The sequence below is a fragment of the Larimichthys crocea genome, chromosome XVI (assembly GCF_000972845.2).
Source record: "Larimichthys crocea isolate SSNF chromosome XVI, L_crocea_2.0, whole genome shotgun sequence".
NCBI classification, from domain to species: domain Eukaryota; kingdom Metazoa; phylum Chordata; class Actinopteri; family Sciaenidae; genus Larimichthys; species Larimichthys crocea.
In genome coordinates, this window is record NC_040026.1 from 22,537,511 (window position 1) to 22,548,857 (window position 11,347).

An 11,347-nucleotide genomic window follows, 5' to 3' on the forward strand; every position below is an offset into this window, starting at 1 on the left:
ATAATAATAATAATATAATGTTTGACTTTTTACTTCGGTCATTTAGCAGCTACAGTAACTAAATACAGTTTTACATTCAGAGACTTAATTCAATTCAATGTGTAGACAGATCAATTCGCTCATTTTAAGTACTTTAACTTAGATTACATTAGATTAGATTAAATATACTTTCGTCCCACCATGGGGAAATTCACTTGTGACAGCAGCAAGATGTAGAAACAAAAGTAGAAGATGCCAAAAAAAAAAAAACGAAGCACAATAAACAGACAGAGATATCTAAACTACACAATGACCACGAAAAAGTAATCAACCTTCAAAGACAAAGTCCTGAGGATAAGTGTGGCATGATATATAAAGAGTATTCTAGTGTAAAGTGACCATAGTGTAAGTAATCTTGCAAAGAAAGTGACCATGATATAAATAATAGTATTATTTCCAGAGTAGTGACCATAATATAAATAGCATTACAAAAGTAAGTGACCACGATATAAATAAGAACTGCAAGGTATAAATGAAATAAAGTGGAAGAAAATAGAAAACAAAAATTTCCCTGAAGATGAACAGGAGACGACAACACTCAGGTGGTGCAGGTGTTGCACTTTATATCGTGTTTAATCTACAGCATCACATCACGGTCTATAGGATCATTTTTAATCTTCTTTCAGCTTTTCCCTTCAGGGGTCACCACACCGAATCTTGGGTCCCTCTCATTAAAAAATGATCCTATAGACGTGTGAATAAGTAGGAGAAATCTCTCCACCCATACAGAAACACTACATCCTAATTCATCAGTGTTACCTGCACAGGATGGGTGTGAAAAACAGCCAGTAACTAAAGCTGTCAGATAAAAAAATATATCTGTGGAGCAGAAGTAAAAGTTGCATAAAATAGGAATACTTGCTTTTCATTTTGATACTTGGTGTGAATTTAAGTTGATAGTACTTCATCATTTTCTGGATTTCATATATACACATATTTTTACATGTTTAAATCTATGCAGTTAGAAAGTCTCTTACTCACATAAAAGCAGCAAAAGAACAGAATAATTTGGCCTTTTTGGATTTGATTTTACAGTTTTTTAACTCGATGTATTGAACTTGAATTTGCTCAGCCGACAGCCACAGGTATTATTTAATTTTATGTTACGCAGACAAGACCAAGTACAACAAGTTGCTATATTTGACTGATGTGGTATTCTCTGTGGATGTAGTATTAAAGCTCTGTAACTGACCACAAGTTTAAAATGTATCATAATTCAAAGTTCAAGAAAATTATCCAGACTTAAGAAAATGTAGCATTTAATGAGGACAAGTTTAGCAAAGCAACAGTCTCAGATACACGAGTGACAGTTATAGTACAAAAACATTTCTGCTTGTTCCGTCGATAGTCTGAGAGTAATGAAAATGATGTTTTTACAGTCAAAGAAATAGTCCACTGTCTCCTCACAGGAGATCGTTTCTAAGGACAGAGGTGGAAGATTTTTTTGTTCCTGTGTTAGTGCTATGAAAAATAAACGTCTGCTCGATTTCTAAAATAACGACACCAACAAATGTACAAATTTAAAAAGGAGGAGTGAACACAGCCCGAATGATAAGAACGTCTCATCACGTGTCCGGTACAGGACGACAAGTCTGACTTCATCATCGCTGTTAAAACATTTTCGTGTCGTATTCGTGACGTCACCCACGTCAGCGGCGTCTGAAGGCGCGAGAGATCCTCCAGGCGTTGGGTTCCTCGTAGCGGTTGTACAGAGGCTCGAGGCGCTGCTGTTTCTTCTGCTTGCTGAGGCGCGTGGGGTCGGACACTTTGAAGAAGGCGGGGGAGAACTCCACCAGCCAGCGGGGGTCGATGGTGGTCACCTCCCGCATGTACTCCTTGGTGGTCAGCACCAACTCGTGGTAAACAACCCTGAGGATAAAGAGAGGCAGGACGTCACGCGGTTTGAAAATTAATATAAAAAGAGATTTCTTAATAAAATGTTGAACTGCTGTCGTACCACTCAGGCTGGCGGTTGAACAGAGCACTGGAGGGGTGGATGTACACGACTTGCTGGTCTATGAGTGTGCGGTAACCCTCCTGAGGATCCTTTTTGGCTGCATTCCTGAAGAAGCCACTGCAGATGGCTTTCTGGACCCGCACGGTGGCTTTACCACAAGATACCACGTCCAGTTTATGTCTGAGGAGAGGAGAGCGTGTTCACGTTATTTCAGATTCAGCTGCTAGCAAGTGATTGTGGCTGTGCTGTGTCGTCTTCAGACTGTCACACCTGTCCATGATTCCCAGCATCTGTTTGCGGATGTCCTGGGCTCTGCGCAGGGAGCGAGCCTGGATGAAGTTCTCGTAACACCACGGGTTGGAGAACTTGTTGTTCTTCCAGGAGTTGTAGACGGCCAGCAGGGTCAGGTGATCGCCTTCGGGTTGGTGAAACTTTGCCTTTTTCTGGTCAGCGAGGGCCTGCTTGTCCTGTAACACAAAGAAAATGAGCAATTAAAGTGCCGCGTGATGATTACAAAACAAAACCAGGAGATGATCTTGAATATAAAGTTGCATACTTTAGGCCTGTAGAAGACGTTTTGCACTGACAGCATGGACACGATGGTGAGCATCTCTTCACTGCAGCCCAGGTGGACAGACATGATCAACATCTTACACAGCATGGGCTCCAGAGGAAACTCTGCCATCTACGGGAGAGAGAAGAGACAGTAAAGATCTTTGAAGAAGCGTGGACAGCAAAACAGAAAACACAGAGCAACCACACGCTGACATGATCAAAGTACAGAGAAGTGACTCCTCACCCGCCGACCCAGCCGTGTGAGTAAGCCTTCGTCGTCCAGAGCTCCCAGCGTGTAGAGCTGCTCCATGGCTGTGATCAGAGTCTCCATGGGAGGAGCGTCCATGAAGTCGAACGACAGCAGGTCGTTGATGCCCATCGCCTGGTGGAGGAAACAGAAATATAAGAAAGATGACACGTTAAAGGTTTGATATAAAACCTGAACATCAACATCTGATGAAATAAGTAACTGTTTTGTTGTTTGCAGAGCGGCTGGTTACCTTCAGAGACAGCACAGTGCTGGCCAAGTTGGTTCTCTGGATCTCGGGCACGTTGGTGGTCAGCATCTCGTCCCTGTAGGCTCTCTCTGTGTACAGTCTGTAACACTTCCCTGGACCGGTTCTGCCGGCTCGTCCTGCCCTCTGCTTGGCCTGAGCCTGAAAACACACAATTAAAAAACGATTCAGCGAGCCGGCCAATTATTTCACTCCAGGAAGCATCTGGTGTCCTCTTCCTGCAGCATCAGTACCTGTGAGATGGGAGTCACCACCAGCTGGTCGATGCCCGTCTTAGAGTTGTACACTTTCTGTTTGACGAAGCCAGGATCGACCACGTAGTAGATTCCATCGATGGTCAGAGACGTCTCTGCAATGTTTGTTGCGATGACGACCTAAAAGGAAACATAGACCGTAAATGGACACATCTATGTGCGATCTACAGAGGAACTTTAGTACATGGACGACCAGAAAGGCGTTATCAAAGTGTTGCTGTACAGTGTAGACACCTTTCTGCTGCCTGGAGGTGCAGGGTCAAAGATCCTGGTCTGCATCTCACTGGGCAGGGCAGAATAAACCGGGAGGATGATGAGTTCAGGAACATCAGGACCGAGCGACTTCATCCTCTCGTACAGGATCTCACAGGCGGTGTCGATCTCTTCCTGTCCAGTCAGAAACACCAGGATGTCGCCTGGACAGAAACAGAGAAGACAGATTTGAAGTTTAGATCTGACTTTGAGGACTACCGGTGAGAAGAACAACTCTGTGGTTTTAAAATCATACCCGGAGGCTCGGTCAGGTGGATCTGCATAACGGTGATGAGACTGGCGTCCAGGTAGTCCGTCTCAGGTTCTTTGGTGTAGAGAACCTCCACTGGATAAGTTCTTCCTGGGATGGTGAAGATGGGAGCTTCGTAGAAATACTGAGAGAACTTCACGGCGTCCAGTGTGGCTGACGTTACGATGAGCTTCATGTCTGTGCGTTTCTGCACCGTCTGAAACGAACCAGAGAACACTCAGCTTCTTGTCACAGGCGACTTCTTCCACTCTGAATATATATAACGGCCTCCGCTCATCTTGCTTACCTTCTTGAGCAAACCAAACAGGACGTCAGTGTGGATCGTCCTCTCGTGAGCTTCGTCCAACATGATGATGGCGTACTGACCCAGCTCGGAGTCGATCAGACACTCTCTCAGCAGCATACCGTCTGTCATGTACTTGATCACCGTCTCAGGGCTGGTGCAGTCCTCAAATCGGATGGTGTAACCCACCTGGAACAGAAACATTTATATCATCTTTCTGGAGATTACAGAATATCAAAGCTGTGGTCCGAACACAGTAAAGACTCGTCACTCACCTCTTGTCCCAGACAGCAACCGTACTCCTCAGAGACTCTCTTGGCCACAGACATCGCGGCCACACGACGGGGCTGCGTGCAGCCGATCTTCCCCCTGGTGGTGTAACCCGCCTCCGCCAGGTACTGAGTGATCTGCGTGGTCTTACCGGACCCCGTCTCTCCAATCACAATCAGGATCTGGTTGTCGTGAACCGCCTGTGACGGATTAAGACAGAGATGTTACGGACGATGAACCTTTCTGTTGGAGTTACCTGATGCAGAACTCCATCAGCACCACAGAGAAGCAAATGAAGTCATTTACATTCAGCAGCTGTTTCCATTCAGTCCTCTACTTAAGCACGAACATCTGCCTGTTAAAGGATAATCACATTTTCTATAAAACCTAATCAGAATCAATTAGAAATTCCCGCGTGAACGGAAAAGTCTCTGTGGGTTTAGTTTTTCTAAACTGTGACGGACCTGGATGAGCTGCTCCTTCAGCTTGTAGATTGGCAGACTCTCCCTCTGCTCCAGGATGGAGAGCTGGGTCTTCTTTCCATAAGAGGCCTTGTTGCCTCCAAAAGCATGCTTCTTCCACTCTGGGATGTCATTGGGCATCATGCCAATGCCTCTCATGTTGGCTGCAATCTGCCTACCATCAGCTGTAAAAGAGAAAAACACTCTTTATATAACACTCCGTACAGAAGCCCTAAATGGTCACAGACTCAAAGATTTCATCCGTTTTCCCGTGACAACCCAAGGATCATGCGTTATTCATGCCATTATCTTGATAAACTAAAGTTTCGTGGCTGACTGTAACCTTTTTACATGACATGATGGTCTTTCAGTAGCTGTAGCAGACCCAGTTTTAAAGCTAGTTAAGTGAAGCTTGTCTAAATAACGCTCTGATGTTAGTCCAGATTTTGGTGATGGTCATTTCTAAAAAGGGGTCCTTTGACTTTTCAAATCAAGATGTATGAATGAAAATTAGTTAAGTGGAGACCCACGAGTCTCTCCTTTACATACGTACTCACGTCTCTGCCTGGTGGATTTGAATATTTCTGCATATCGAGCTCACCAAGCTGCATAAATTGAGTATGACTGGCAAACGGAGACTCTCGAGGATTCAGTGAGCTCAGCTGTATTCATGAGTGATGATGTTAGTCCCTATTTCAAAGTAGTGAGACCATTTTTTGAATCGTCACTGTATCAAACTGTGTCCTCGAGGATAATCAGAGCGAATTAGAGCTGCTATCTCTCCCTAAAAACACCCTGCCCGCCCTGAAAAGACAAAAACATGTTTACTATATGAAGAGGTTCAATCATCCATCAGCCGTGAGGTGAACATCTGGAGACGTGTCTAAGCTTCTTTTAATAACAACATAAATAACTCCATAAAATTAAGCTTCATGTTGCAGGAAAACGTTCGTACGCCTCACATCTATACCACCACGTCTGCATGTTACAGCAGGCGAACGGCAAACTGCTGGAAACTGTCTGAACCACCTGAGGCCGTGCAGGGCAAACAAACACACTGAACCATGGCAAGACTTTTCCATCCGGCCAGATACAAGGCTGCAGGAAGCCAGATTATCATCTCCGGCACTGGCATGCCTGAGGGGCGCTGTCTGCCATCATGGAACAAGTCTGACTCAGACTGGTCTGTGGTTTTGATAAAAAAAAGAGGGCAAACACACAGACTAACTCCAAAACGAGTTCTGATAATCAACACTGAAGCGCCAAAAGCAAAGATCTGAACGCGGGTTGCGATGATCAATACGCTGATTTCCAGCTGGCAGATGTTTTTATGGCCGCACGCCGATTGGATGAACCTTCAGCATCGACATCTGTGGCTCAGAAACCCATTAGACGTGCACATGAAGTCATTTCTAACCGTCTGGCAGCGGGTCGACCCAGTGTTTGTTCAGCCCCATGGGGATGGAGTCCATCTCTGCCTCCCGTGCAGCCTGCTTCAGCTCGCGTCTCTCCTTAGCCAGAGCGCTCTGCATCATGGCCGCCTGGGACAGAGAGCCATCTGGATTCTGTGGACGGAGGAGACGCGACAAAGTGTCACTGAAGTGAACGTTTATTTCCAGTCACTGAAAACGTGTTTAAACAAATCATGAGATGAGAATAAATGATTGAAATATTTAAATATTTTGACACTACATTGAGTCTAAATTTAACTTTTCTTTAAGTAGTCTGTATTTAGTAAGATGCGTGAAGCTGAGACATGAACTGTACCTTGACGATCTTCACAGGACTCATGTCCATGCTCTGCTTGGTGTGTCCCCTCAGGAACGGTGGCTCCTCTTCAACCAGCTCGATCTCCAAGTCTTCATCTGATCAACAGTAAAAGAGATCATTGAGCAAGCAGTCCGCTCCGAGTCGGAGTTCATCAGAAAGTCATACATGATAATATAATAAGAGTCGGCTGTATGAGGGAGAAGTAAATGCTGACTACAGCTGAGGCCGATGGGAATGTCGTTTACCCTCTTCGTCGTCGACTTTAGGAAGGATTCCCGTCTCATCGTCAAAATCAGGGAACTCTTCTTTGGACAAGACGTTGGCAGCGATCATCTGAGGGCAGACATGTTCAAATTAATGTTGTCCTCACAGACTCGAGCAGCTTCTGTGTGCAGACATGTACACTGTACCTGTTTGATCTCCCACTTCTCTGGGTCTGAAATCTTGGTGAGCCTCTTGCGCTCCAGGGTGTCGTCCTGCTCGAGCTCCGGGGCGTGGCCCAGGTTCAGGTTGCTCGGCCGGTCGGGGTTCCTCATGGAGATCTCTTCCCCTCCGTCCGGGCCAACGTTTCTCCTCCTGTTGGGATTCAGGTCTTCTCCCGTCTCCTGGTCCACATCCTGACAAAGAAAGGAGGAAAGAATTAGGCAATTTACACGCTGACAACTCAGGGGACGACAGTCTCCCCCGAGAGGAGATCCCATGATGATAAAACAGATTTCCAAATATCTCTCAGGGGAAATTCAGAGTGGCTTAATCACTAATTCAGTTAAGTTGATGACTCAGTGTCTCAAACCATCAGCTGATGTTATTATCAGATTAAATTAAACACATTATTTTAAATAACGAAGCATCAAACTCGATTTTCCAGCCTGCATCTCGTCAAGAAATCTGAAAATCTTCCTTCGTCACACAGAAATTTCACTCCGCTTTATTCCAACTCATCAGGCTGTTGTTGGTTCTTCTTACCTTCATACTGAGGCTGGTCTTGGAGCCGGTGAACGAGAGCACCTTGACTTTGACTCTTTGGCCTTTGCTGACAACATCGGCCACGTTGGCCACGCGGCCCTCTCGACGCAGCTCGGAAATGTGGACCAAACCCTCCCATCGTTTCCTGCGCATAAAACAACGTGGTTGACTTAACTAACCCAGAATGTTTGGGTGGTACGCAGCGTGCTGAAGTTAGCTCGATGTTTTTCACTGACCTTAATCCCTCCAACTGGACAAAGCATCCAAACTGCATGATGCTGGTGACTTTGCCGTTGTAGATGTCACCAACAGACGGCTCCTCCGGTGGAGGACGGTCCACGTGTTTGTCTTTCCAGCGGTCAGAGTCTCTGTCTTGGTCTTTTCTGGGGCTCGGTGAGCGCTCGCTCCAGCGGGAAGATTTGTTACTTCTCTTGCCGCGATCTCTGTCTCTGTCTCTGTGGCGGTCGCGGTCTCTGGAGCGAGATCTGGACCTGGAGCGCGAGCGAGAGCGATGCCGCCTCTTCCTGTCCCGATCTCTGTCTCTGTCCCTGTCTCGGTCTCTGTGTCTGTCCTTTTCTCTGCTTCTGCTGCGACTTCGGCTGTGGCGTCTCTTCTCTGACCTGTGAGACGTAAACATCAGAAATCATCACTGACATGGAATCAAAATAGTTGAACGAGTAACAGTTTGAACCTTCTGTCAGACAGGTGAATGAACATGTGACCGTGTCTCACCTGCTCTTGCTGCTTTTGGAGTCTGTGCCGCTCACACTGGGCATGAACATCTCCAGCTCCTTCATGGCATCGGCTGCTACTTTCACATCGTCTTCATCCAGCAGCTTCTGAGAGAGTCAGACAAAAGAAAATACATTTGAAGCCCAGAAACATTCAACTTGTTTCATTTTCCCATCAAATCCATTCTAGATTATTAATTAAATGTCATAATAATCAATGAGAAGCTCATGTGTTTTCTAAATATTCAAATCTCAGAGGTTGTGCAGTTAACATCTTTACGTGTTGACTAAAATCAACACGTAAAGACGTTGTTACACCTCTCACCACAGACGTACCTTCGGTGCTGGATCGTTCGGTCTGCACAGGGCGGGAAAAAGCTCCTTCAACTTTTCCTTCTCCGACTTCGGCTTGACCAAAACCTCCGAGGCTGAAAACAGACAGCTGCTCGTTAATTAAACACATTTTTGAGGATTCATACGGGTGAAATGTGAATGAAGAAACTCTGTGTGGCATTATATAAGAGAAGAACAAGGCACAAATCTAAACACACAGCGTCATCCTCATCTCTGAACTGAGGTCGACCTCAGCAGCGCCCAGACTAAAGATGAACTAACACTTAAACTAGACATATCATCGTTTACGATATATATCGTCAAAAACATTCCCCATGGTAAGAATATATGCGATAAAAACGATAAATTCCTATTGATGACGTGTGTATGTGCGTGACACACTCACAGCCCAATGCGGACGCCAATCGGACACTCAGATCGGTCAAACCTCAAAGACTCTGAAGCTGAGACTGTCCAGGTGGATTCACAGACTGAACTCTGATCATCTACATGTGTTTGTGTTCTCACTTTGTTTGTTTCATGAACCAGATTCTAAATCTGAGGCTGACTCCGCAAAATATAATGACACGAAGAAGTTTAATTTGATTTGTGTCCGATGATCAGAGAGAGAGAGAGAGAGAGAGACAGACAGAGACAGACAGAGAGAGAGACAGACAGAGAGAGAGAGAGACAGACAAAGAGAGAGACAGACAGAGAGAGGCAGAGAGAGAGACAGACAGAGACAGACAGACAGAGAGAGACAGACAGACAGACAGATAGACAAAGAGAGAGAGAGAGAGAAAGACAGACAGAGACAGACAGAGAGAGAGACAGACAGAGAGAGAGAGAGACAGACAAAGAGAGGCAGAGAGAGAGACAGACAGAGACAGACAGAGAGACAGACAGAGAGAGAGAGACAGACAGAGAGACAGACAGACAGAGACAGAGAGACAGAGAGAGTGAGAGAGAGAGAGAGAGAGACAGAGACAGAGAGACAGACAGAGACAAAGACAGACAGACAGAGAGAGAGAGAGAGAGAGACAACAATAACAGAGCGAGCAGCGGCCTCGGTAAATCTGTCATTAATAAGAGAAATAAAAACTTATTTCCTGTCACATTCAGCAGGTTCAGTTTTTGGCCTCATGTTTAATTTGAGAGTTTTTGTTTTGAAAATAAATAATGTAAAGAAGAAACGAGCGACTCGATCCTTATTTCTGATTATGAGTCAGACAGAGACAGAAAAGGGACAAGACAATAAGTCAAAGTGGATGTTTGATGATCTAACCGTACACAGTGTCTCACTTTTACCTTTGCTCGTGGAGGCCTTGGATGGAGGTCGCATAGTCTGGATGAGCCTGAGCAGGTTCCCGATGAGAGAGTCCTGAAACAAACACAGATCAACAGATCAGCTGTGACGTTACCTGTTACCTGACGTTACCTGTCCGCTCACGTTACTTTATAAAAACAGCTGGTGGACTGACCGTGAACTCGGCTCCATTCTGCAGCAGCAGAGCTTTGAACCCGTCGAAGGCCGGCTGCTTCTCCGCGAGGTCGATGACGAACTCAGCTGAGACACAAACAAAACAAACAGAGACAGAGACAGACAGAGGACAGACAGAGACAGACAGAGGACAGCAGTGAAGTCAGCTGACTGATGTGGGTCGGAACCAGCTCAGACATGGACAATAAGCTCCAGAGATGTTCCGTGTCTTTGTAAAAGAACAAAAATATAAAAACAAACTGACTCAAAGTTTGTGAAGAGGAAACACATGCTAGTTAGCATGAGCTAGCCAGTTAGCTTCTGTTTTTCTTTGTTTAACGCGGGAAAAAAAACAAAAACAACAACTCACCTAAATCTTTGTCGCTGATTCCGAGATGGTTGTCCAGCTCCGTGCAGACTTTGGACACCAGAGACAGATACTCGAGCTGGGACAGCTCGTCCACTCCTCCGCCGTCCGCCATGCTGAGGCTAACGCGAGCTAACGGCTAACAGCAACAAGACACAACGTCCGCGTAGCTTACGTACGTGCGTCGCTCTCCAACGTGCCTCGCTATTGGTTGACCCCAATCGACGCGTCACCAACTGACAACACGGAGTTTTTTAAATATTTTTTTATTATTATTATTTCTTGTTTCTTTATTTACTCACATGTCTGTTCAGAATTATTTATATATTTTGTAAATTAATTAAAATTTAATTTGTTCGAAATGTCACCAACTGACAACAATGTGTAGCAGAAATCTGTGTATATGTGAATAAGACATGTCACATGATTAATAATAAAGATATGTTCCATAGAATATAGCCGCAAGCAGCGATGGGCGGCCTAGCAGCATAACAGCGTCATGAGTCCAAACACCAAGTTTCGTGTCGATACATCAAGGCATCGCAGATATATTAGCCCACTTCCTGTCCTATTTGGATTGGCTGTTACGGCGAAAGAGTTTAGAGTTCAGATATGAAACTTCAACCAGGAGCCAGCCATGGTCTGAAGACCAAATCCACCAAGTTTCATATAAATCGGACAAAGTGTGTGTCCTCTGTCATCATGAGCGTGTTTTTGACTAATCAACATCAAACGGTTGCCGAGATACAGCCTCACTTCCTTCATGGCGATGTCACCGCTGAGTTTGATTGGCTGCTAAACAAAAAAATCCACATGATAACTTTTGTGTGGCTTGGTCTGAAG

General features: G+C 45.3%; 1 protein-coding gene across 1 annotated transcript; it reads right to left on the reverse strand.

Moving 5' to 3' along the window:
* Positions 1 to 1,281: 1,281 nt before the first annotated feature.
* On the reverse strand, positions 1,282 to 10,711 carry LOC104929212 (ATP-dependent RNA helicase DHX8). The gene is made up of 23 exons (XM_027289784.1): positions 10,508 to 10,711; positions 10,139 to 10,224; positions 9,966 to 10,038; positions 8,661 to 8,752; positions 8,326 to 8,432; positions 7,830 to 8,213; positions 7,594 to 7,738; positions 7,038 to 7,244; positions 6,873 to 6,960; positions 6,625 to 6,722; positions 6,275 to 6,422; positions 4,861 to 5,042; positions 4,402 to 4,596; positions 4,130 to 4,315; positions 3,829 to 4,039; positions 3,555 to 3,736; positions 3,300 to 3,440; positions 3,052 to 3,207; positions 2,796 to 2,933; positions 2,553 to 2,681; positions 2,267 to 2,463; positions 1,997 to 2,176; positions 1,282 to 1,908 (listed from the first exon to the last, which is right to left on the reverse strand). The coding sequence occupies exons 1-23, from the start codon at positions 10,617 to 10,619 to the stop codon at positions 1,689 to 1,691; spliced, it is 3,657 nt and encodes a 1,218-aa protein (XP_027145585.1). The 5' UTR covers positions 10,620 to 10,711; the 3' UTR covers positions 1,282 to 1,688.
* Positions 10,712 to 11,347: the final 636 nt, after the last annotated feature.